This window comes from Triticum urartu, chromosome 6A (assembly GCF_056163025.1).
Source record: "Triticum urartu cultivar PI428250 chromosome 6A, HENAU_Tu73, whole genome shotgun sequence".
Taxonomy (NCBI): Eukaryota; Viridiplantae; Streptophyta; class Magnoliopsida; order Poales; family Poaceae; genus Triticum; species Triticum urartu.
Window position 1 is genome coordinate 538,253,479 of NC_141878.1, and position 27,194 is coordinate 538,280,672.

Here is a 27,194-nt window from a genome sequence, read left to right on the forward strand (position 1 = left end):
GCAAGTAACATACCGATGACAAAGGGAACAACGTATGTTGTTATGCGGTCTGACCGATAAAGATCTTCGTAGAATATGTAGGAGCCAATATGGGCATCCAGGTCCCGCTATTGGTTATTGACCGGAGACGTGTCTCGGTCATGTCTACATTGTTCTCGAACTCGTAGGGTCCGCACGCTTAAAGTTACGATGACAGTTGTTATGAGTTTTATGCATTTTGATGTACCGAATGTTGTTCGGAGTCCGAGATGAGATCACGGACATGACGAGGAACTCCGGAATGGTCCGGAGATAAAGTTTGATATATATGATAATAGTGTTTGGTCACCGGAAGGGTTCCGGAAATCACCGGAAGGGGTTCCGGATGTTTCCCGAAATGTTTGGGTACGAGAACACTTTATTTGGGCCAAAGGGGAAAGCCCACAAGGTTTTTGGAAAGCACAAAAGGAAGTTTTGCGGAGTCCAGGGGCCAGACGCCAGGGTCCCTGGCGTCTGGGTCCAGACGCCGGGATCCCTGGCGTCTGGCCCTGGAGTCCGAGAAGGACTCTTGCCTATCGGGTGAAACCAACTTTGTGAAGGCTTTAACTCCAAGTTTCGACCCCAGGGCTCAAGATATAAATAGAGGGGCAGGGCTAGCACCAAAGATAGATCAAGAAACACAAGTTGATCCACGTGATCTATTCCTTAGCGTGTGCGGTGCCCCCAGCCACCATAGTCCTCGATAATACTGTAGCGGAGTTTAGGCGAAGCCCTGCTGCTGTAGTACATCAAGATCGTCACCACGCCGTCGTGCTGACGGAACTCTTCCCCGACACTTTGCTGGATCGGAGTCCGGGGATCGTCATCGAGCTGAACGTGTGCTCGAACTCGGAGGTGTCATAGTTTCGGTGCTTGATCAGTTGGATCGTGAAGACGTACGACTACTTCCTCTACGTTGTGTCAACGCTTCCGCAGTCGGTCTGCGTGGGTACGTAGACAACACTCTCCCCTCTCGTTGCTATGCATCACATGATCTTGCGTGTGCGTAGGAAATTTTTTGAAATTACTGCGTTCCCCAACAGTGGCATCCGAGCCTAGGTTATTTATGTTGATGTTATATGCACGAGTAGAACACAAGTGAGTTGTGGGCGATATAAGTCATACTGCCTACCAGCATGTCATACTTTGGTTCGGCGGCATTGTTGGACGAGACGACCCGGACCAACCTTACGCGTACGCTTACGCAAGACCGGTTCCCCCGACGTGCTTTGCACATAGGTGGCTTGCGGGCGACTGTCTCTCCAACTTTAGTTGAACCGAGTATGGCTACGCCCGGTCCTTGCGAAGGTTAAAACAGAGTCTATTTGACAAACTATCGTTGTGGTTTTGATGCGTAGGTGAGATTGGTTCTTGCTTAAGCCCGTAGCAGCCACGTAAAACTTGCAACAACAAAGTAGAGGGCGTCTAACTTGTTTTTGCAGGGCATGTTGTGATGTGATATGGTCAAAACATGATGAGATATAAGTTGTTGTATGAGATGATCATGTTTTGTTAAAGTTATCGGCAACTGGCAAAAGCCTTATGGTTGTCTCTTTATTGCATAAGATGCAAGCGCCAAATAATTGCTTTACTTTATCGCTATGCGATAGCAATAGTTGCAAGAGCAATAGTTGGCGAGACGACCGTGTGACGACACATTGATATAGATCAAGATGATGGAGATCATGGTGTCATGCCGGTGACGATAGAGATCATGACAGTACTTTGGAGATGGAGATCAAAGGCGCAAGATGATGATGGCCATATCATGTCATATATTTTGATTGCATATGATGTTTATCTTTTATACATCTTATTTTGCTTAGTTTCACGGTAGCATTTTAAGATGATCTCTCACTAATTATCAAGAAGTGTTCTCCCTGAGTATGCACCGTTGCGAAAGTTCTTTGTGCTGAGACACCACGTGATGATCGGGTGTGATAGGCTCTACGTTCAAACACAACGGGTGCAAAACAGTTGCACACGCGGAATACTCAGGTTATACTTGACGAGCCAAGCATATACAGATATGGCCTCGGAACACGGAGACCGAAAGGTCGAGCGTGAATCATATAGTAGATATGATCAACATAGTGATGTTCACCAATGAAACTACTCCATCTCACGTGATGATCGGACATGGTTTAGTTGATTTGGATCACGTGATCACTTAGAGGATTAGAGGGATGTCTATCTAAGTGGGAGTTCTGAAGTAATATGATTAAATTGAACTTAAATTTATCATGAACTTAGTCCTGGTAGTAGCAAATCATGTTGTAGATCTATAGCTCGCGTTGTTGCTTCCCTGTGTTTTTTTGATATGTTCCTAGAGAAAATTGTGTTGAAAGATGTTAGTAGCAAAGATGCGGATTGGATCCGTGATCTGAGGTTTATCCTCATTGCTGCATAGAAGAATTATGTCCTTGATGCACCGCTAGGTGACGGACCTATTGCAGGAGCAGATGCAGACGTTATGAACGTTTGGCTAGCTCAATATGATGACTACTTGATAGTTTAGTGCACCATGCTTAAATGACTTAGAATCGGGACTTCAAAGACGTTTTGAACGTCATGGAGCATATGAGATGTTCCAGGAGTTGAAGTTAATATTTCAAGCAAATACCCGAGTTGAGAGATATGAAGTCTCTAACAAGTTCTATAGCTAAAAGATGGAGGAGAATCGCTCAACTAGTGAGCATGTGCCCAGATTGTCTGGGTACTACAATCGCTTGAATCAAGTGGGAGTTAATCTTCCAGATAAGATAGTGATTGACAGAATTCTCTAGTCACCATCACCAAGTTAGTAGAACTTCGTGATGAACTATAATATGCAAGGGATAACGGAAACAACTCCCAAGCTCTTCGTGATGCTGAAATCAACGAAGGTAGAAATCAAGGAAAACATCAAGTGTTGATGGTTGACAAGATCACTAGTTTCAAGAAAAGGGCATAGGGAAGAAGGGGAACTTCAAGAAGAATGGCAAGCAAGTTGCTGCTCAAGTGAAGAAGCCCAAGTCTGGTCCTAAGCCTGAGACTAAGTGCTTCTACTGGAAAGGGACTGGTCACTGGAAGCGGAACTACCCCAAGTGATTGGCGGATAAGAAGGATGGCAAAGTGAACATAAGTATATTTGATATACATGTTATTGATGTGTACTTTACTAGTATTTATAGCAAACCCTCAGTATTTGATACTAGTTCAGTTGCTAAGATTAGTAACTCGAAACGGGAGTTGCAGAATAAATAGAGACTAGTTAAGGGTGAAGTGACGATGTGTGTTGGAAGTGGTTCCAAGATTGATATGATCATCATCGCACACTCCCTATAATTTCGAGATTAGTGTTGAACCTAAATAAGTGTTATTTGGTGTTTGCGTTGAGCATGAATATGATTTGATCATGTTTATTGTAATACGGTTATTCATTTAAAGAGAATAAATTGTTGTTCTGTTTATATGAATAAAACCTTATATGGTTACACACCCAATGAAAATAGTTCGTTGGATCTCGATCGTAGTGATACACATAATCATAATATTGAAACCAAAAGATGCAAAGTTAATAATGATAGTGCAACTTATTTGTAGCACTGCCGTTTAGGTCATATTGGTGTAAAGCGCATGAAGAAACTCCATGCTGATGGGCTTTTGGAATCACTTGATTATGAATCAGTTGATGCTTGCGAACCATGCCTCATGGGCAAGATGACTAAGACTCTGTTCTTCGGAACAATGGAGCGAGCAACAAGATTTGTTGGATATCATACATATTGATGTATGTGGTCCGATGAATATTGAGGCTCGCGGCAAGTATCATTATTTTCTGATCTTCACAGATGATTTGAGCAGATATGAGTATATCTACTTGATAAAACATAAGTCTAAAACATTTGAAAAGTTCAAAGAATTTCAGAGTGAAGTGAAAAATCATCGTAACAAGAAAATAAAGTTTCTACGATCTGATCGTAGAGAAGAGTATTTGAGTTACGAGTTTGGCCTTCAGTTAAAAACAATGTGAAATAGTTTCACTACTCATGCCACCTGAAACACCACAATGTAATGGTGTGTCCGAATGTCATAACCGTACTTTATTGGATATAGTGCAAACTATGATGTATCTTACCGATCTACCACTATCGTTTTGGGGTTATGCATTAGAGACAGCTGCATTCACGTTAAATAGGGCACCATCAAAATCCGTTGAGACGACGCCTTATGAACTGTGGTTTGGCAAGAAACCTAAGCTGTCGTTTCTTAAAGTTTGGGACTGCGATGCTTATGTGAAAAAGTTTCAACATGATAAGCTCGAACCCAAATCGGAGAAGTAAATCTTCATAGGATATCCATAGGAAACTATTGGATACACCTTCTATCACAGATCCGAAGGCAAGACTTTTGTTGCTAAATTCAGAGTTTTTCTAAAGAAGGAGTTTCTCTCGAAAGAAGTGAGTGGGAGGAAAGTAGAACTTGATGAGGTAACCGTACCTGCTCCCTTATTGGAAAGTAGTTCATCACAGAAATCTGTTCCTGTGACTACTACAACAATTAGTGAGGAAGCTAATGATGATGATCATGTAACTTCAGATCAAGTTACTACCAAATCTCATAGGTAAACCAGAGTGAGATCCGCACCAGAGTGGTACGGTAATCCTGTTCTGGAAGTCATGTTACTAGACCATGACGAACTTGCGAACTATGAAGAAGCGATGATGAGCCCAGATTCCGCAAAATGGTTTGAGGCCATAAAATCTGAGATATGATCCATGTATGAGAACAAAGTATGGACTTTGATGGATTTGCCCGATGATCGGCAAGCCATAGAAAATAAATGGATCTTCAAAAGGAAGACGGACGCTGATAGTAATGTTACTATCTACAAAGTTAGAATTGTCGCAAAAGGTTTTTGACAAAGTTCAAGGTGTTGACTACGATGAGAGTTTCTCACTCGTATCCATGCTTAAGTCTATCCGAATCATGTTAGCAATTGCCGCATTTTATGAAATCTGGCAAATGGATAAACAAAACTGCATTCCTTAATAGATTTATTAAAGAAGAGTTGTATATGATACAACCAGAAGGTTTTGTCAATCCTAAAGGTGCTAACAAAATATGCAAGTTCCAGCGATCCATCTATGGACTGGTGCAAGCATCTCGGAGTTGGAATATACGCTTTGATAAGTTGATCAAAGCATATAAGTTTTATACAGACTTGCGGTGAAGTCTGTATTTACAAGAAAGTGAGTGGGAGCACTACATCATTTCTGATAAGTATATGTGTATGACATATTGTTGATCGGAAATGATGTAGAATTATTCTGCAAAGCATAAAGGAGTGTTTGAAAGGAGTTTTTTAAAGAAAGACCTCGATAAAACTGCTTACATATTGAGTATCAAGATCTATAGAGATAGATCAAGACGCTTGATAAGTTTTTCAATGAGTACATACCTTGACAAGATTTTGAAGTAGTTCAAAATGGAACAGTCAAAGAAAAAGTTTCTTGCCTGTGTTACAAGGTGTGAAGATGAGTAAGACTCAAAGCCCGACCACGACAGAAGATAGAAATAGAATGAAAGTCATTCCCTATGCCTCAGCCATAGGTTCTATAAAGTATGCCATGCTGTGTACCAGATCTATTGTATACCCTACACTGTGTTAAGCAAGGGAGTACAATAGTGATCTAAGAGTAGATCACTGGACAGCGGTCAAAATTATCCTTAGTGGAATAAGGAAATATTTCTCAATTATGGAGGTGACAAAAAGGTTCGTCGTAAAAAGTTACGTCGATGCAAGCTTTGACACTGATCCAGATGATTCTAAGTCTCAATCTGGATACATATTGAAAGTGGGAGCAATTAACTAGAGTAGCTCCGTGCAGAGCATTGTAGACATAGAATTTTGCAAAATACATACGGATCTGAATTTGGCAGGCCCGTTGACTAAGATTCTCTCACAAGCAAAACATGATCACACCTTAGTACTCTTTGGGTGTTAATCACATAGCGATGTGAACTAGATTACCGAATCTAGTAAACCCTTTGGGTGTTGGTCACATGACGATGTGAACTATGGGTGTTAATCACATGATGATGTGAACTATCGATGTTAATCACATGGTGATGTGATCTAGATTATTGACTCTAGTGCAAGTGGGAGACTGAAGGAAATATGCCCTAGAGGCAATAATAAAGTTATTATTTATTTCCGTATTTCATGATGAATGTTTATTATTCATGCTAGAATTGTATTAACCGGAAACATAATACATGTGTGAATACATAGACAACCAGAGTGTCACTAGTATGCCTCTACTTGACTAGCTCGTTAATCAAAGATGGTTATGTTTCCTAACCATGAACAGAGTGTTGTTATTTGATTAACGAGGTCACATTATTAGTTGAATGATCTGATTGACATGACCCATTCCTTTAGCTTAGCACCCGATCGTTTAGTATGTTGCTATTGCTTTCTTCATGACTTATACATGTTCCTATGACTATGAGATTATGCAACTCCCGTTTGCCGGAGGAACACTTTGGGTGCTACCAAACGTCACAACGTAACTGGGTGATTATAAAGGAGCATTACAGGTGTCTCCAAAGGGAGATGTTGGGTTGGCGTATTTCGAGATTATGATTTGTCACTCCGATTGTCGGAGAGGTATCTCTGGGCCCTCTCGGTAATGCACATCACATAAGCCTTGCAAGCATTACAACTAATATGTTAGTTGTGAGATGATGTATTACGGAACGAGTAAAGAGACTTGCCGGTAACGAGATTGAACTAGGTATTGGATACCGACGATCGAATCTCGGGCAAGTAACATACCGATGACAAAGGGAACAACGTATGTTGTTATGCGGTCTGACCGATAAAGATCTTCGTAGAATATGTAGGAGCCAATATGGGCATCCAGGTCCCGCTATTGGTTATTGACCGGAGACGTGTCTCGGTCATGTCTACATTGTTCTCGAACCCGTAGGGTCCGCACGCTTAAAGTTACGATGACAGTTGTTATGAGTTTTATGCATTTTGATGTACCGAATGTTGTTCGGAGTCCGAGATGAGATCACGGACATGACGAGGAACTCCGGAATGGTCCGAAGATAAAGTTTGATATATATGATAATAGTGTTTGGTCACCGGAAGGGTTCCGGAAATCACCGAAAGGGGTTCCGGATGTTTCCCGAAATGTTTGGGTACGAGAACACTTTATTTGGGCCAAAGGGGAAAGCCCACAAGGTTTTTGGAAAGAGCAAAAGGAAGTTTTGCGGAGTCCAGGGGCCAGACGCCAGGGTCCCTGGCGTCTGGGTCCAGACGCCGGGATCCCTGGCGTCTGGCCCTGGAGTTCGAGAAGGACTCTTGCCTATCGGGTGCAACCGACTTTGTGAAGGCTTTAACTGCAAGTTTCGACCCCAGGGCTCAAGATATAAATAGAGGGGCAGGGCTAGCACCAAAGATAGATCAAGAAACACAAGTTGATCCACGTGATCTATTCCTTAGCCATGTGCGGTGCCCCCAGCCACCATAGTCCTCGATAATACTGTAGCGGAGTTTAGGCGAAGCCCTGCTGCTGTAGTACATCAAGATCGTCACCACGCCATCGTCTGACGGAACTCTTCCCCGACACTTTGCTGGATCGGAGTCCGGGGATCGTCATTGAGCTGAACGTGTGCTCGAACTCGGAGGTGTCGTAGTTTCGGTGCTTGATCAGTTGGATCGTGAAGACGTACGACTACTTCCTCTACGTTGTGTCAACGCTTCCGCAGTCAGTCTGCGTGGGTACGTAGACAACACTCTCCCCTCTCGTTGCTATGCATCACATGATCTTATGAATTTCTTCAAAGAAAGCAAGATCTTGAAAAGCTAAGAGTGAGTTATGAAGATCTTCAGAAGGAGCGTGATTCATTACTTGCTCAACAAATCAGCGCATCTCAGGAAGAATTTGTTCCTCCATGCTTGAAGTGCATTGAACGTGAATCTGCTAATTCTTCACCTGAATGTTCAAATGCTGCTAATGTTTCAAATTCTTCACATGCCTCTGCTATCACTAATTCCTCATCTGAGGACATTGCTAGTATCACTGACGATGCAGGGCTGAAAGAATTGTACATGACAGGCATGTACAACAGCCTCAAAGGGCATCAGACTCTGTGATGTGCTTAAAAAGCAGATCCTCAATAGGAAACCTAGGAAAGAGGGTATTGCCTTTGAGAGGAAACTCAACGCTGATGGTACATATTGGAAGCCTGAGCAGTACCCCAAAACTACATGGGTTGCTGCAAAGGGACCTCCAGTTGATCCATCTAACCTATCTGGATATGCATGTGAATCTCCTCATTCTGATGATGAGTCATTTGACTCCAACTACAAACTGTTCAAAAATCAGAATGGTGAAGTATTTGCTAGATATGTTGGCACTAACTGCAGGAACGGTCCCTCTATGAAGAAAATCTGGGTTCCCAAAAGATGCCTTAAAAATCTTCAGGTGAATGTCATCATGATGCCACTTGTGAAGAATAGGAACCCCAGATCAAATTCTTCAAGGATCACCTATGCGGAATTTGCACTTGGTCATGCAGGCATGAGGAATTTGCACACGCTTGCGAAGAAGAAGCATGTCATTGGCATCGAAAATGTCAAATTCCTCAAGGATCACCTATGCGGAGCCTGTGAAGCTGGGAAGATGACGAAGGCCAAGCATCCAGCGAAGACTATCATGACCACCACTCGCCCATTTGAATTGCTTCACATGGATCTCTTTGGTCCTAATTATTATTCTGCTGTTTCAAATGAAGCATCTCAATATGGCTTTGTTATTGTTGATGATTACTCTCGTTACACATGGGTACACCTTGTTACTTACAAACATGAAGTGCAGGAAGTCTTCAAACGATTTTCCTCGAGGGCTTCAACCAACTTTGGTGTGAAGATCAAGCACATCAGAAGTGACAATGGCACTGAGTTCAAGAATTCTGATCTCGATGACTATCTTGATGAACTTGGTATTACTCATGAGTTATCTGCTCCTTATACTCCTCAGCAGAACAGCGTCGTGGAGCGCAAGAATAGGACTCTTGCTGAGATGGCTTGCACTATGCTTGATGAATACAAAATGCCTCGTCGGTTCTGGACTGAGGCAATTGATACTGCATGCCACATCATCAACAGAGTATATCTTCACAAATTCTTCAAAAAACTGCCTATGAACTCCTCACTGATAAGAAACCCAATGTAAGTTATTTCAAAGTCTTCGGTGCTAAATATTGGATTAGAGATCCTCATCACAACTCAAAATTTGCACCGAAAGCACATGAAGGTTTTATGCTTGGTTACGGAAAGGACTCGCACACCTACAGAGTCTTCAATAACGTTCTTCACAAGGTTGTTGAAACTGTAGATGTGCGGTTCGATGAAACTAATGGCTCGCAAAGAGAGCACCTACCTACTGTGATAGATGAACCAGCACCTGAGGAAACTACCAAGTTAAAGGCTACTGAGGATGTCATTCCCACTGAAGAATCTGCTGAAGAATTCATTCCAGAACATGAAGAACGTCGAGCTAATGCACCTGAAGAAAATGCTGAAGAAAATGGTGCTGAAGAAAACGCTGATCAAATTCTTCAACGGCAACCAGCTCATCCTCGCATTGCAAAAGAAGTGCAAGTTGAAAAGATCATCAATGACATCAAAGCTCCAGGTCCTCTCACACGCTCAAAAGCATCACATTTGTCTAACTTTTGTGGGCACTATGATTTTGTCTCTATCACAGAGCCCACTAAGGTAGATGAAGCATTTCTGGAGCCTGAGTGGATTCAGGCCACACAAGAAGAATTACATCAGTTCGAGCTCAACAATGTCTGGGAACTGGTCAAATGTCCAGATCCTCGCAAGCACAATATCATCGGCACAAAGTGGATCTACCGCAACAAGCAAGATGAAAATGGCCTTGTGGTGGGGAATAAGGCACGGCTTGTAGCTCAAGGCTACACACAGGTTGAAGGAATTGATTTTGATGAAACTTTTGCACCTGTTGCTAGACTTGAGACTATTCGCATATTACTTGCTTATGCTAACCATCATGATATCATTTTATATTAAATGGATGTGAAAAGTGCATTCCTCAATGGTAAGCTTGAGGAAGAAGTATATGTTGCTCAACCCCCAGATTTTTAAGATCCAAAAAATCCTGACAAAGTCTTCAGGCTCAACAAGGCCCTCTATGGCTTCAAGCAGGCCCCACGGGAGTGGTATGATACTTTGAAGGAATTCCTCATGACGAAAGGCTTCAAACCCGGTTCACTCGACCCTACTCTTTTCACTAAATCTTATGATGGTGAATTGTTTGTGTGCCAAATATATGTTGATGATATTATCTTTGACTGTACTGACCAACGTTATAGTGATGAATTTGCCTATATGATGAGTGAAGAATACCAAATGTCTATGATAGGAGAGTTGAAATTCTTCTTAGGTCTTCAAATTCGTCAACAACGAAATGGCATATTCATATCTCAGGAGAAATACCTCAAGGATGTACTGAGGAAATTCGGCATGCAAGATTGCAAAGGCATCAAAATTCCTATGCCCACAAATGGCCATCTGTGCACTGATGAAAATGGTATTGATTTCGATCATAAGGTATACCGCTCCATGATTGGTTCTTTATTGTACTTATGTGCATCTAGGCTAGATATAATGCTTAGTGTTTGCATGTGTGCCCGATTTCAAGCTACACCGAAGGAATCACACCATAAGGCTGTGAAGCATATTCTTCGATATCTAGCTCACACACCAACACTTGGATTATGGTACCTCAAGGGTTCGGCTTTTGATCTCATTGGATATTCTGACTCTGACTATGCTGGTGATCGTGTGGACCGCAAGTCAACATCTGGTACATGCCATTTCCTCGGACGATTTTTGGTCTGTTGGTCCTCGAAGAAACAGAACTGCGTATCACTATCTACTGCTGAAGCTGAGTATATTGCCGCTGGTTCTTGCTGTGCCCAATTGCTATGGATGAAGCAAACTCTCAAGGACTACGGCGTCAACATGAAGAATGTGCCTCTCTACTGTGACAATGAAAGTGCCATTAAGATTGCTCACAACCCAGTTCAGCACTCGAAGACAAAGCACATTCAGATTCGTCATCATTTTCTTCGTGATCATGTGTTGAAGGGCGACATTTCTATTGAGCATGTGAAGACTGAAGAACATCTAGCCGATATCTTCACAAAGCCCTTGGATGAGAAGAGATTTAGCAATTTGCGGTGTGAGCTAAATATCCTAGAATCTTCGAATGTTCTTTGAAAAGGACACTCATCCTAACACTTATGCAAAATTGATGACTTAGATGTGCAACACATGAAGAAACGTTTTTCTTCAATTCAATAAAGAACAACACTCTTAGTGTGAAGAAATTAACGAAAAATTTAATTTTCAGAACCCTACGATAATTGTACGCGGTGTCTGAAATCATCATTCTTATACGGTGGGTCACGTCACCACCAAAAGTTGAAATTTCTCAATTATTCATATTCTTCAACTTTGCATTATCTTCACTGCTTCCGTCGTTTTTCTTCATTGGCTATATATATATAAGTTTATGTCCTCTACAACATTCACTTATTGCTAATTCTTCAAGTTGGTTTTCTGCTAAGTGAATGTGATCGGACCCTTCCCCCTCTATGCTATACTCAACCCAATCTATTCACAAATTCTTCATGTGCGTTTTATTTGAAACTCGTTCAAAATCTTCACTGTGTCCTTTTCAGCTGAAGAAATTGCGAATGAAACTTTAAAACCTATCTTATCGAAATTTTTGGCTTTGCCGCTCAAACCGTTCCGTATCCCACGTTATACTTATCCACTCACCCACGATCTAACACGATCTCCACCTCTCAGTATGTGGGTGACACATGTCAAGCGAATGAGAAGGGTCAGGGGCACGTTCGTCCAATTTCTTTGGGCGAGCAGTTTTTCACCGTGGCTATAAATACCCCCCGTTCCTTCCTCACTTCTTTTACTTCGCTCGACCTCTCTCTCCAGCTCAAGCTTCTCCCGCTACTTCATCGCTGCTGGTGAGGAAGAGCTTCACCGCCTCGACCTCGTCGCCGACGTACTCGTGCCGACCGCGGAAATCTTCACTCCGCCACTGCCGTAGCCGTCTTCCTCCGCCAAGTTAGGGCGTGGAAGATCTGCACAGACGAACTTCACATCTCCTCACTCCAGTTCGTCGTGTTCTTCGTCCAGGGTAATTAAAAGTTACTTTTAATGCCCTCATTGATTCGAATGATTATCTTCAAAATCTTCAAAGGTGTTTTTCTTCATAGCTTCACACGCTAAACACCTCACAAGTCATCTGTTCTTGATTCGTTTCTCTAAGCATCATTTTTCTTCAAGATTTCTCAATTGTGTGGATCTTCGATCTATACAACTCTGGAACCTAAGACAAAGAACGCTTAGTGAAATTCTTCAAGACTCATCTGGTCAAATTTCTCAAACTTGTTCTTTTTGAAAAACCTTCTGAGAACGCATATGACCTCTCCAAATTCCTCACAACTATACTCTGTTCACAGGTACTCATGTCAGCTGCTGAATCACAAGGTTCTCATCAACTTAACTCATTTGCAGCGTTCCTCGAAGAAAAGTTGCATACTTCTTTAGAGAATTCAATTGTCCAAATTCCTCAACTGAAGAAAATGGTTGACGGTAAGAAGTCACAGAAGGGAGGAAAGAGGCCTGAGGTCAATACAACGTTTGAGATCCCTGATGAAATATATGCTGGGTACTGCACACCTACTGAGAAAACCAAGAATGAGCGCAAGGTGCGCATTCAGAAAATAGAAAGGAGATAAGAAAGAGAGTGGAGGGAGTACAGGTATGTAACTCCAAAGTACATGAAGAAATTCGCACTCAATCCTCCATGCCCAAGAGCTCCATTGGCACCTGGCCAAATCACCGATCTCACCAGTCTCAAGCGCGGTGAGGACTATCCTGATGAATGGGCCAAGTTGGCTAAGCAAGCCAAAGAAGCAGTGAGGAAATTCAATGAAGACTCTGCTGTTGCTGCTGCCTCTGCTGAGGCCTTTGCTGTCAAGCCAAAGAAGGCTATGTCAAAGAAGCCTGCACGCAAGCCAAGTGCTTCACCAACAATGCCCTCAAGGCCAAATTCCTCAGCAATGCCCTCACGGCCAGAATTCTCAAAGCCCTCATGGCCAATTCCTCATGCTGCTCCTGCTCCTCCAAAGTCCTCAACTCCTCCGCCAAAGCCCTGAGCTGTTCCGACTAAATCCTCAGCACCTGTGCATCTCGCCTCGTGCCAAAGGACTGCAGGCATCTTCATTGCCTCAGGTGTCTCAGCTAGTTCTCAGCTGCACCAAGTTCCTCAGCTGGCCCCTCACTGCTGAAGACAAAGGCCACTTCTGGACGAGGTCCTCGCCCAAGTCCTCAGAAGAAACAAGTCGTTTTTCAAGTGTCGTCTGAAGAAGACGAAGCTGATGATGAAGAACTTGCCAAAATCATCAGAGACAGGCAAGTCAGGGCCGCTAGTGCCAAAGGAAGCAATGTGCTACTACTTTTGGATCCCAAATTGATCCTCGACTACATTGATGTTTGGCACAAGGACCCCAACACTCCCATGCCTGACTTCAAACTGACTCCTGGCCAAAGTCACATGCTGACTCACTTCACTCAAGAAGAAAAATGGAAATTTGAGAAGGCCAGGCAGATCAAGAAAGCGCAATACAAGAAGGAGAAATTTCTGAAGAACAACATTGTCACTATGACAACTGATGAACTTGTAAAAATCCAATCTGAAATCAAAACCCTCAGCGATGACTTCAAAGCCTACTATGCTGATCGGCAAGGAGTCAAAATCAGATTTATAAAGACAACTGAATAGTTCACTTCCAATGTTGCAGCCCCAACGCAATAAGAAATTCCTTAGGCTGAAGCATCTGCTCAGCCTACTAAAGAAAATGCCAGCACCGCTGATGACAATCAGGCTGCTGAAGAAAATGTGAGTTCCAGGGCTGATGACTGCATTCCAGCCGCTGAAGAAATTGTCAGGGCACCCACTAGTGGTGCGCGTGAAGAAAATGAAGAACTCAGGGCAACTGCATCAGTTGTGCCTGAAGAAAATCAACCAGATTCCCCAGCTGCTCCTGCACCAACTTCAACTCCAATCCTTCCATCTGCATCAGATGTGAAGAAGACCAAGGCTGCAGAGCGTGCTGCAGTGAAGAAAAGGAAAGCATCAGCTGCTTCAGATTCTTCAGCTCCGAAGAAAATGAAGCCTATGACAAGTTCATTTGCTAATCAGATTGATACTGTTCCCATCTCAACCAGGCCATCAAAGAACCTTGTTCCTTTTGATGAAGAATATGTGATCCCCAGCGGATCTGATGAAGAAACTCCTTCTGCTGATTCGTCTGAACCGTTGGATGAAGAAATTGAAGTGGATGCGATCCCTTCAACACCTATCATCTCCTCGCCTATGCCTCAGTTCACAGCTGAAGAGGCTGGCGTTGAAGAAATGGAAGATGAAGATGTGGACGTTGGCTGCTCCACACCTGTAATCAGTGATGAATTCTGGGAAAGTCAGCATCCAAACTCTCCAATGTTCACCCCTCTACAACAAATTCCTCAGTCCCCCACACAAACTGTACAAATGGGCTTTGAAGAAACTCATCCCACTGCAGCTGTCCATGAGGAAATTCCAGCCACTAGCGCTGAAGAAACTGCTGCTGCTGAACAACCAACGACGCAGACTGCCACTGAGGAGGAACCAGAAATTCCTCAACCTGAAGAACCTGCGATTGAGATTCCTGAGGTCGTGATGCAACTCACTGACACTCCTCTGCCGAAGCCAAAGGATCCATTCTCACGCAAGCAAAAGTTCAAGGCTGATGATTTCTTCGACGAGCACGTATTCTTCGAAGATTACAACCCATATAACTCTGCTCGCATTAGGAAGAGGCGTTTCTGGACTGCTAGTCAAGCAAATTTCTATTCCTCAGTGCTGTTCAACAAGGATAAGATCTTCTACCATGAGCATATTCCTCACGTGGATATGGAATCTGTCGTGCTTCGCACCAGTCCTCAGTGTTCTTCACGACGTTGGATTGCTAAATTTTTGCTCTGACATCTGCGATTGGAATGAAGAACTGATTCTTAAATTCTATGCAACGCTGCACATTATCGGAGATGCTAAAAATGTGAATTCATGGGTGCTGGACTGGATGTCTGAAAACACTCACTACACTGCACCAGCCTCTGAATTGCTTCGTGCTCTACCACTCAGTCCTCCCCTTGAAAAAACTCGCTGCATCTACAGTGAACCTGAGCTCACACATCATTACATGCAGGTGATGATGAAACCTTTGAAGCCAGGTCAAGCACCAAGAACCAAATTCCTCATGAAGGAATTGCTGTACGTGCCCAGAACTGTCTATCGTATTCTTACGAGGACAATCAGTCCTATCAAAGGCCACGACTCATCTGATGAGGAAATTGTTGACATCATGAAGAATCTGGTATTCAACATCGTTCATGACATTCCTGTCAATTATCACGATTTCTTCATGAGGACTATGGCAAATGTTGCACTGTCTCCGTTTGAGCTGAAGCCTTATGCACCTTGGATTATGAGATTCCTCAGGACAAGGTCTTCACTCAACTACAAAGATGATTTCCAGAATCACCTCAGCTACTTGCCCCCAATTGAAGTCCTCAAGCAGACATATTCCTCAGTTGATGGAAAGGGCAAGGCACCAGCTGTAGTAGATGAAGGCATTCGTCCATTGGATAGTCAGTTTCGCAAAGCTGCATCTTATTCCACCAATGATGACTCTGCCACACATGACTCTGCCAATGCACCCAAGTCCACTCCTCAAGTCACTGCTCCGCGCGTGATGACTGACCGTGAACTTCTGCTTAGTCTTCACCAGAAGGTGGATCGAAATCACAAATGGGTTAAGCGTCAGTTTGGTTCACTTCTTCACAACATGACCGCGACACACAATGCAGTGAAGAAAAACCATTACTACCGCCATCAAGTCTTCGGTTGCACCTGGGCAATCCTGTCATATCTGTATGGTGAAGAAGATCTGAAGAAAATGGGTCTCAAAGAATATTTTGACTGGTCTGCACCTCCACCGAAGAAATTCAAGAAGGTCAAGGTTCCTTCTCTGGTGGCCAGCTCATATTCTTCATCGCGCGACACTGATGAACATGAAGACTTGGACGACACTGCGGCAGGCCCTACTACAACAAACGACCCCAACAACGCTGGCGCTCCTTCATCAACTTGATATTCTTCAGGGGTGTTAGTCCTCATATTCGATCCTTTTGGTCATTTGATGATAAAGGGGGAGAATTTTGAGTTAGTCTTCTAGCGGGTCTTTCTATATGGGCGTTTTTTGTTAAGTTACAACTCTCGTTCTTCTGAGACTTTATTGAATTGAGTTGTAAAATTAAACCCGATGGTGCTCTGATACTTCTGATATGATTTTCTGCATTCTTATTCCTCATATATGCTAATGCACGCATGCTGAATTACATCAGTCACCATATTTCATCATGCATTTCAAATTCTTCATTGTGATATGTCAAATGCGTGTATGAATTACAAAATATAGGGGAAGATCTCCATGATTCAACTCTTCAAGTGTGCATTGCTTTAAAAGCAAATTCCTCACTATGCACATCTTCAGGGGGAGTTCTTCTATATCTTGCAATCAAATTCCTCATTATCAGTAGTTACACTTCATATGTTTATCCCCGTTGAAAACTTAACCTATATTGTCACCAATCACCAAAAATGGAGAGATTGTAAGTGCATCTAGTGCCCCTTAGTGATTTTGGTGTATTAAAGACTTATAGGTTAAGGGACTAATGCGTTTGTGAGTGTACACAGGTCTATAAGTCTATGAGGAGCTTGATATTTACAGAGAAAGTCGACCCCTAAAAATGAAGTTCTTCGACCGAAGACTTTGGATCACTGAAGACTTTCTGAAGACTTTGAAAGTGAAGAAATTGGTGTGACCTTGAAGACTTGGTATTCGTTCGAAGAACATGAAGCACGAAGACTTTTATTTTCGTAGTTTCATTTTCTCTTTTTGAATCATAGGAAACACCGTACTGTTAAAGGGGGTCGAGGAAATACTAAGGAAAAATTTCCAAGTGATGCTCAACTCAAAATCCTGCACCTACCAATACCTTCGAGTGAAGCCATTGGAAATCTCATACAGTCCAGTCATATTCTTCAGCGATAGAGACAAAGTTCTTCTGGTCTCTGAGGAATTTGTCCTGACTGAGGAGTTAGGAATTCGCCAATGCGGATTGCCTACACAGTGAGGAACATGATAGCCTTGAGGATTTTGCTACTCAAAATTCCGACCGTTCCTGTGCTATGCGCCAGCTGTCTTAAAATATCTATCCACCTAACGGTCATATCATTGAAGGGCATTTATGTCTTATCATGTCGGGCTGCTCCCTAGGCTATAAATAGCCGCCCCCTACAACCACTAGTTGGTTGGCTGCTCCGAGAGAAACTGACACTTGTCATTTGAGAGCAACCCATCCTCCGAGGACTTTGAGCGAAATCATCAAGTGGGGAAAAACCCAAAACCCAAAACCCAAACACCTACAAACCCCAAGTGATTGAGCATCACTGAAGAGATTGATCCTGCGTGGATCCGATGCTTGTTACCTTTGAAGACTATGCTTCTTCCAGACGGTTAGTCGTCATGGTTTAGAGCATCCAAGAGGAATTGTGGATCGCCGAGTGACCAAGGTTGTGAAGGTTTGGAAGTCACCTGAAGACTTACCACGAGTGATTGGACGAGGTCTGTGTGACCTTAGTTCAAGGAGAATACGGTGAGGACTAGGTGTCCTGAGCTGCGTGTTCAGGACTGGGTGTCCGGGACCGTGTGTCCTCAAGTTTAAATACTCAACTGCTCCAACCAGACGTACAACTGAGACAGCAGTTGGAACTGGTCTACCAAATTATTGTCTTCACCAAGCTTACTGGTTCTATTCCCTCAACTCTTTCATTTCCTCATAACTGTGTTGTGTGTTTGTTCATATCTGTGTTTGAAGACTTTGACTGAAGACTTTCTCAATTTCCTCAGTTCAATTTCTTCAGTCTGTTTGTCTTCATCCTGTGTTATCATGTGCTTACGCTTTCTGTACTCTGTGCCTGCCTTCATTTCATCATGATGATTGTGCTTGTATTCTGTCATGTTTACTTTTGAGTACTTATTCCGTCGTTAGTAGTTCTTCGCTAAGGAATTTTCTCACCGGCAAATTCCTCAGTGAAGAATTTCATAAAAATCGTCTATTCACCCCCTCTAGTCGATATAACGCACTTTCATATTGAAATAAAAGGCATGGACCTATTAAGGTCTTGAATCATGATTATTGCGTTCGAGGTATACCACTGGGGTACATGAACAAAATGTCTCTTTTGCTAGTACAATAATACTCTCTCCGTCCAATAGTATAAGAGCGTTTTGTGTAGTGTCATAAACGCCCTTATATTACGAAAGCGAGGAAATATATATATCAAATTAAAAATAAGTTCATAACACAGATTATCGTTTGCGTCCCAAAAAGAAAAGATTATCGTTTGCGGACTGTCAGTGACACCTGGGGCAGCGGGGCTGGTGCAGCCGTCTTCCGCCGGCCCTGCACTCGAGCGTGCGCGAATCTGTCAATCCCCCATGCTCCTGAGACCGGCCCTCCCCGTCGCCGTCAGTTCCACTCCCCCACTCTTCTCCCATCTCGCCGCCGTCCGCCGTCGGTGCTCAATAGCCGCCACGGGCATGGCGGGAGTCTCCGCCGCCTCACCCGCCGCAGCACAGATCGGCAGCTTCCTCTCCAAGAAGCCCTACGCGCCGCCGTCCTGGGCCTCGCACCTCGCCCTCGCCCCATCCCACACTTTCTCCCTTGGCCACGTAAGCTTCGCCGTCTCTACCACTGGACTACCCCTACTTGCTCTAATGACTAATTGACGCCTCCCAAGGTGCTTAGATTGATTACTCAGTCAGGGACTTCGAAGTCGTTTTTATTTACTGGATATCGTCTGAAAAACTATCAATCATGTGTAATTCATAGCTTCTTTTTTTCGTATTCCAAACAGTTCCCAACCCCGATTCACAAATGGAATCTGCCAAATCTGCCGGAGGGCACTGAAGTATGGATCAAGGTGCTGCACGAACCACACTATTCTGTATTTCTGTTCATTTTCTAGTGCCGTATAAGGGTAGAAGATAGAATGCCTAGTGGCATCTGTGTTCTGACAAGGGAGCTTTGGTGACACTGTAGCGGGACGATCTGTCGGGTATGCAGCTGAGCGGGAACAAGGTCCGGAAGCTTGAGTTTCTGTTGTCCGATGCCGTCGCGCAGGGTGCAGACTGCGTTATCACTGTCGGTGGTATCCAGAGCAACCACTGCCGTGCGACGGCGGTGGCTGCCAAGTATCTCAATCTTGACTGTTATTTGATACTGCGTACTTCCAAGGTAATCTGTGTGCTTGTGAGGTGGTATTGATGGAATTCTGCGTCGTAATGCAATTGGTTTGACCTGATTTTGGTTGGACATTTTCAGCTTCTTGTGGATCAGGACCCTGGTTTGGTTGGCAATCTCCTTGTTGAGAGACTCTTGGGAGCGCACATTGATCTCGTCTCAAAAGAAGAGTATGGGAAAATTGGCAGTGTGGTATGCTCATCTCCATTATAAATCCTGTTACTGTTTTTTGGATTTTCGTAGTTCTGTCAGCCCATGTTTAGTCAAAACATTATTCATACCAGAGCGTTACTCATGATCCATGCTTGATCAATTATCTTGGTTGTCAAAAGATCATGCATCAAGTAGTTCATTCAGAGTGTTCGTTCATATTTACTAGTGTCATCCTTTCCCTCCATTGAAATTATTTATGTTACTGCCTGTTGATGGGTTGCAAGTAGATAAAATGCTTTGTGGAACTGCCTGTTAACACTTCCTCATTGACTTAATTTCCTTCTTTCTGATTCTTTTAATCATTTTTGAAGCTTCCATATTGGTTAAGAGGTTTCTATCCACGCATTGATTTGTTTTGTATAGGCTTTAGCGGACTTGCTTAAAAATAAGCTTTTGGAGGAAGGACGGAAGCCATATGTGATTCCTGTTGGTGGATCCAATTCACTTGGAACTTGGTATTATCCCATATTTGATGCAAAGTTTTAACCGCAACATCATTTTTCTTATTTTTCGTGTTCATAGCATATTTTGATATTTCTTCTAGTAGTATCCATGGCTTGACATCTCTCAGCTCATCGCGGAAGTAGTGTCGCAATTTTCTATTTTTGAGAATTGTCTAGAAAATGAAACTGGCTGATCTCATTTAAGCAAGAAGATCTGGGTAACATACCAATGTCTCATACTGTAGCTAGCCACTGGAGTGTAGGATACTATGAATAGTGACTTATTGTGCTCAGGGCCAGTTCTTTTCGGCGATTCTCCCAGAATCGCCATCCTCCTCAGCTTCTTCCAGAATCGCCACTCCATATTTTTTTTACAATCCTATCTAGTTAAGGTCTAATTAGACAGGATTGTAAAAAACATATGAAGTGATGATTATGGGAGAAGCTGGGGAGGGGGGCGATTCTGGTAGAATCGCCCAAAAGAACTGGCCCTCAATCTGCAACCATATGCCAAAGAAAATGCAGCGTACTATATCCAGAATATGTAAAAGGGAATGGTTAAGATTATAAGATTGTGTGCATCTAAAAAGAAGGTTTGGAGTTCAAACAGTTCTCATAAATTTATGCAAATGGTAGTTACTTCAGAAATGTCAATCATATGTTTGTAACAAACATTGCGTCTTACTTTTACAGGGGATATATTGAAGCAGTAAGAGAGCTTGAGCAGCAAATTCAGTTATCTGGTGATGTTCAGTTTGATGACATTGTTGTTGCCTGTGGCAGGTATTTCATCAGCATCCACTCTATCCTTATGGAGGTAGTAGTTATGTGTGTGCACTTGCCATTGTGTCAGGCCTAGATCCTGGAAGTTGTGACACTGACCCTTCATGGCTTTTGATGAAATCGAACATTTTGCAGTGGTGGAACCATTGCTGGTCTTGCTTTAGGATCAAAATTGAGTAGCTTAACGGCAAAAGTATGAACTTTCTTATGCTATTTTCTTACCCTGGTGAAGTTTAAATACTAATTATCCACTTGTAGGACAGGTCCATGCTTTCTCTGTTTGCGATGACCCTGAATACTTCTATGATTATGTTCAAGGCCTGATTGATGGACTACAATCTGGCTTGGATTCACATGATATAGTCAGCATTCAAAATGTGAGTATATTTATCTTTCAGCATTAAACTAATTGTAAAAACAGTTTTTTGTGGACTATAAAATATTTCAGAGCATAAACTCCAAAATTACGTCTGTAGTGCTTGTTTATTCATTTCATAGTTCATCTTTGTGAGGTAACTCTACTTCTGAGTCCACCCTATTTGCAAGTTGGTCGATTTGTGAATATTTTGCTTGCTTGACAGGCTAAGGGCTTAGGTTATGCCATGAACACAGCCGAGGAGCTTAAGTTTGTTAAAGATATAGCTACTGCAACGGGCATTGTGCTTGATCCAGTCTACAGGTGCAATACTCTTCTTCTATATGGGATGTGACATGTGATTTAATATCGTCTACTAGTGTTGTTAAAAATAAAAAATAAAAATGTTTTTCTCTGTCAAGTTAAGATAATACTAGCAATCCTTTTAACAGATTCAAATTTATTAAGAGATTTAGCATTTATCTTGCTTAATGAGGACATGTATGCTTTCTTTTTCTGCAGTGGGAAGGGAGCATATGCAATGCTAAAAGACATGGCCGATAATCCATCTAAGTGGAAAGGGCGAAAAGTCCTCTTTGTCCATACAGGCGGTCTTCTTGGGTTGTATGACAAGGTTGATCAGATGTCATCTTTGGCTGGGAGCTGGCGCAGAATGGATCTTGAAGAATCAGTCCCGCGCAAAGATGGCACTGGTAAGATGTTCTGATTGATATGCTCCAGAAACTGCTTCCATTATGGGTTGGAGTTCCAGAAATGCCATTCATCTTAAGAGTATACACTCTTACGTTTGTAAAAGAAAATTCAGAATAGACAGCCAGCATGGAGCACAATGTTGATATACAAGAATAAAGTGCATCTTTCTCCCATTTGAAATAAAGCTATCTGGTTTATTTAAATGCCTTATGTTTCTTTTTTGTGCTATGTAATCTTGTGTTTAGTTACAAAAAATTCAGTCTTGGATATTCCAGAGAGACCTAGTTAGCAGTAGCTGTTTATGCTCATTCATGCTGATGCTATACATCAGCTGCCAACTAATAAGGTTCCAGCTTCGACTGGGTTTCATTGAGAAGCAACCAAAATAATGGGTCTGTCTAGTCATGCACATAATCGAAAATGCACCACTCAACAAGTCTGTAGGCATTTTTTTTACAAATAGTATGTAAGAAACAACAGATTGTAGTATAACTAGGAGATAACAGAGGAAAACACACTGAATTTGCACCACAAGGATAGCTAGGAATCCAAAAAGGCAAAATATCACTATCAGTCTTAAATAGCACCATTTGCACCTACGCTGACAGACCAACGAACACACAAATTAGCCCATCATTCCAGAAGTGACATCTTCAAGCAAGTGATCCATTTGGTCCACGCACCACTGTGACGGGGCAGGTTGCATTGTTGACAACATAGTTGCTGACGCTTCCAAGGAGTGCTCTGCATCGAGGTCCAAGGAGATGCAGAAATATGAGAAAACTCTGATTAGCCAAGAACTAGATCCTCATAGTTTAGTCAGGAAGAGGTTCAGGTGTACTACCTTTTCAAGGGCCCTAAGCCCCTGCAACCAAGCACAACAGAGTCCACCTTGAGATCATCTACAGCCTCGCAAAGTTTCTCCCTTGCGTCGCCCCAGTATATTTTTGCCAGTATTTCTACCTGCTCCAGCCAACATAGAATCGATTGTTCAATTAGCAGCACATTTTGATCGAACATGGTTTCTCCTAAAGCTTTGGTTGCGTGAACCTGGCCTTAGAAACTCAACATAGGTAACTGTATGAACAATTCAGTAGTTACTGTAGACTGCAGAGCTATTACCTGCTTGGATTTGGACTCAGCTTGCAGGATCTCCAGCACCTCCTTGTCAGGGTTGACCCCGTACCGCGCCTGCACGTTCATCTCCATGAACTCCAGCAGAGGGATCAGAGCTTCAGTTGCAGGTAAAACCCCAAACGATGGTGTCAGTTGCAATCTTAGCGAAACAGAAAAGAGTAGTGAGCTACACAACAGAACAGAGGATTCAGTGTATTCACACATACGTGAACCGGTGCTCTTCCAGAGCCCCTTGTGGCTGGCGTCTGCTCCCTTGGGGAGGACGTGGATGAGGATGATCCGGTCGCCGGCCTTCACCAGGTTCTCGACCACCCACCTCGTCGCCGCCTTGCTGGACGGCGAGTAGTCCATCGCCAGGCCGATGGTGCGCTTCCCGGCCGCCATGTCTGCGAGAGTTTCTGGACGAAGCTGGACGAAGGTGTTGAAGGAAAAGCTGGAAGCAAAGAGGAGGTGTTGGGAGAGGAGGTACTAACCAATGTGCTTGGTGCTATTTCTGGGTTAAGGATTGTGCTCCAAGCAGCGGTATTTAAGGTGCTTGGATTGGATGGAGTACAGCAAAACAGCCTCTGATGATCGCGAAGTTGCAGCCTAGGTCGGCTTTTGGTTTTATTCGCCTTTTTCTGGCAGAATGAGGGGAGGGTGGTGGCTTTATTCCTTGGAGCAAAACTGTTGCTCTGATGGATTCTTTCCTTTTCCATGGCCGCTGGGTCCTTGCCAGATGGGCAAAGCTATGATGGTAGATCGAGGTCCAGAAGGCTCTCCGCCTCTCTGGAAAGCTCAGGAATCGCTCCGTCCAAGTTTAGTAAAACTCCGGCTGGAAACCAATAATGTTTCCAACTGTAGTAGATTTCGGCCGTTTTAATGTTGGCGTAGGCGGGTGAGTGAGAGTTCCCCTGTTCTACTAGCAGAGGTTGAGGTTCTGGAAATTTTGGTGGCGTGGTTTGGAAATCTATGGGCTTTTTGCAAAAACCGGGGGCGGCCGGGCGGGGAATCTTGTTCTTTGATATTGTTACATCTTGCACATGCGATTGCAATAGGATATAAATATTATAGTACTACGTTTGCCCGTGATTAATCTTTCCATATTAATTTGATTGTATAAATAAATGTTTATCAAATCATGCCATTAATTTACCCATCTAAATAAATCTTAGGATTTTATTTGACGATCACCTGTTTGGTAAGAACTTATTGGCAAATATAAAATAATTTTTTTAGTAAATAAAAGGTAAGACAGTTAAGACGGCTTTCAAATAAAACCGATGGAAAAATAAACTAGAGATGAGAGGGGGAAAATCAAAAGAAAGAGGGAGGAGGAAACATATGTAAGGTTGGATGAAGAGTTTTGCAAAAGGAGCCTTATGTATTTTCTATGGAAATCTTATTTGGCTGACGTTCCCACGGATGCTTTGCCAGCGGCCCCCTCCTCTTGAACCACACGATCTTCATCCGATGGATGGCAGTCCCCCCCCCCCCCCCCCCCCCCCCCCCCTAAAAAAAACATTTTTGAGACAACTGAATGCAGTAAGAACTGCCACCTCCCTGCGTTTGATTGCCATGCTGGCCCTGGCGAACGTTCGCCAGGTATGCATTCATTTTCTAAGTATATACTCCCTCCGTTCCTAAATATTTGTCTTTTTAGACATTTCAAATGACTACTACATACGGATGTATGTAGACATATTTTAGAGTGTAGATTCATTCATTTTGCTCCGTATGTAGTCACTTGTTGAAATGACTAGAAAGACAAGTATTTAGGAACGGAGGGAGTAGTATAGTAATAAGAATAGTATAGATATAGAGATATAGATTTAGATATAGAGAGAGACTACACTAGATAGATAGTGGTGCGCATAGGGGGGAAGCTCACTATCTTGATTTACCTTTTTCAAGCGGGTATATGCTTCGGCCAAGTGGAAAGGGCAATAGCCAATGGACAAAGAAAGCGAAAAGAAACCTGCTTGCAAAGATCAGTGTGTGTGATTGGGATTGACGATGCTTGTGTTCATATCTAGTTGATCTAGTAATAACTCTCTATGTATGAACATGTATCAGGTGAAATCCTCGGCAAAATAGGTGCCCACCTTTTCTTTACCCAGACCACGGACCCAGATGTAGTTGAATGCCACCTGCACACCCAGATGAAGAGCCTTTTGAATTCACGATCACGAATTCCATAAGCGATAGGAATTAAGAAAGCGCATTACTCGAGCAAAAGCAACATACATGGTTAGGCCATATATGCATTTGGGTGTTCTGCTTGCATGCCCTGAGGTATAAAAGCGTGGAAACAGACGCAGCTCCCCACTTCGATTAGGATGTGTTTGGTTGCCTGTATATAGGCCAATCAGACCCGCGTGGGAAGATCGTGGCCCGGTTGGTTGCATACGTTCACTCTTGGGCCTGCATAGCATGGAACTCAAAACACCTCTGGCCTGTCTTGCTAGGAACGCTAGAATCAGCAGTTTCTCTAGATCCCGGCCCATGCGATGCACGTGGGCGGTGGGGCCTGCATGCGAGGAGCCATGCTCGAGAAGCCGCGTTGCTTCCCGAAGCGCCGACAGTTATTACCCTCACCGTCCCACACCGCTCTCTCCCCTCTCTCCACTCTCACTGACGATGGTGGCGGCGGCAGCGTTCAACACACCCGAGAACAGGAAGGCGACCTCCGACCCCTTCACCGGCATCCGCATCATCACCTCTGACACTTCGGCAATGACGGTAAGCACTTTTTTCACCTCCTTACGTACTCATCCGCATCCGATCTGCGTTTAGGTTCATCCAATCCGCATCAGGGGGATGGGGAATCGGGGTAAATAGAGATAGGAGTGATCATAACATCTTCATGAGTTCATAGTACCGATGGATTTGAGGTTCTCCCTCCGGATTGAGTACAAGGCTAATGGGGGGATTGGGGGTAAATCTTACATAGTACTCCTAGATCTTAGCCTCGGCGACCCTGGAGGCGATTGGAGCGGTGGGTGCCCTTGGCCTTGTTCTTCTCCTCGAGCTGCACCACCGTCTCTTCTTCCTCGCCGGAGTCCAGATCGATTGGCATGCTTCAGTGTCCTGGCTCCGGCGCCCTTACAACCATCGCCACCGCATCTTATTATTCCACCTCCATCGCCACCGCTTCTTGTTCCTCCTCACCGCCACCACAATCCTTGTCGTAAAGTACGCTGCGACACGATGGTCATGAGGACGCCTGTACTCTCTGTACTTGGCCCACCTTGCCCTCCGTCGAGCATCGCCGGAGTCGACCTGATTCATGGCCCGGCGTAGGATGTCGACTGACATAGCGTCCTTCTTCACCACAACGTCTGACTCTTTTTGCATGTCTGCCATGCTGCTGAAGTTCGAGCAGACTTCCATGGTGTGTTCTCGAACTTGGTGCGGTCACCGAGCGAGCACCCGAGGAAGAAAGCCCTCCATCCAATGCCTGAAAGTGCGTTATATCGACTAGAGGGAGGGTGAATAGGCGATTTTTATGAAAGTCTTCAAAACGTGGAAGCTATGAAGGCAAGCGATAGAAATAAACCTATTACCATGCAGCGGAAGGTAGACTACACTAAGCAAACCATAGTCAAGTATTCAATGGAGTGAAAGCACAATGACTAATAGCAGCAATGTAGTAAGGATCAGGTAGGAAGATATTATGAAGCCAAACAGAACACGCAGTCACTCAGTGAAGACAAAAGATAGTGCAATCATACAATGACTTCACAAGGACCAACAGTAAGTAAAGGGAAGGGAAGGATGAAACCAGTGACTCGTTGAAGACAATGATTTGTTGGACCAGTTCCAGTTGCTGTGACAACTGTACGTCTGGTTAGGGCGGCTAGGTATTTAAACCTGAGGACACACAGTCCCGGACACCCAGTCCTGAACACGCAGCTCAGGACACCCAGTCCTCACCGTATTCCCCTTGAGTTAAGGTCACACAGACCTCGCCCAATCACTCAGGTAAGTCTTCAAGGTAGACTCCCAAACCTTCACAGACTTC

General features: G+C 43.6%; 2 protein-coding genes across 2 annotated transcripts; one reads left to right on the plus strand and one right to left on the minus strand.

The window, feature by feature from the left end:
• The first annotated feature begins 18,653 nt into the window (after positions 1-18,653).
• Positions 18,654-22,257, plus strand: D-CDES (D-cysteine desulfhydrase). The gene is made up of 10 exons (XM_048680129.2): positions 18,654-18,975; positions 19,161-19,226; positions 19,346-19,540; positions 19,628-19,738; positions 20,123-20,214; positions 20,896-20,985; positions 21,121-21,178; positions 21,249-21,362; positions 21,567-21,664; positions 21,863-22,257. Exons 1-10 carry the CDS (start codon positions 18,742-18,744, stop codon positions 22,065-22,067), a joined length of 1,263 nt encoding a protein of 420 aa, XP_048536086.2. The 5' UTR covers positions 18,654-18,741; the 3' UTR covers positions 22,068-22,257.
• Positions 22,258-22,465: 208 nt separating this feature from the next.
• LOC125514775 (universal stress protein PHOS32) lies at positions 22,466-23,821 on the minus strand. The gene is made up of 4 exons (XM_048680131.2): positions 23,398-23,821; positions 23,177-23,286; positions 22,899-23,017; positions 22,466-22,798 (listed from the first exon to the last, which is right to left on the minus strand). Exons 1-4 carry the CDS (start codon positions 23,573-23,575, stop codon positions 22,708-22,710), a joined length of 498 nt encoding a protein of 165 aa, XP_048536088.1. The 5' UTR covers positions 23,576-23,821; the 3' UTR covers positions 22,466-22,707.
• Positions 23,822-27,194: the final 3,373 nt, after the last annotated feature.

Coding starts and splice junctions, on each gene's coding strand:
- D-CDES (XM_048680129.2), top strand. CDS start 18,742: ATGCTCCTGAGACCGGCCCTCCCCGTCGCCGTCAGTTCCACTCCCCCA. Junction 18,976..19,160: donor ACACTTTCTCCCTTGGCCAC/GTAAGCTTCGCC, acceptor TATTCCAAACAG/TTCCCAACCCCGATTCACAA. Junction 20,215..20,895: donor TCCAATTCACTTGGAACTTG/GTATTATCCCAT, acceptor TTACTTTTACAG/GGGATATATTGAAGCAGTAA.
- LOC125514775 (XM_048680131.2), bottom strand. CDS start 23,575: ATGGCGGCCGGGAAGCGCACCATCGGCCTGGCGATGGACTACTCGCCG. Junction 23,018..23,176: donor CTGAGTCCAAATCCAAGCAG/GTAATAGCTCTG, acceptor TGGCTGGAGCAG/GTAGAAATACTGGCAAAAAT. Junction 22,799..22,898: donor GGCTTAGGGCCCTTGAAAAG/GTAGTACACCTG, acceptor ACCTCGATGCAG/AGCACTCCTTGGAAGCGTCA.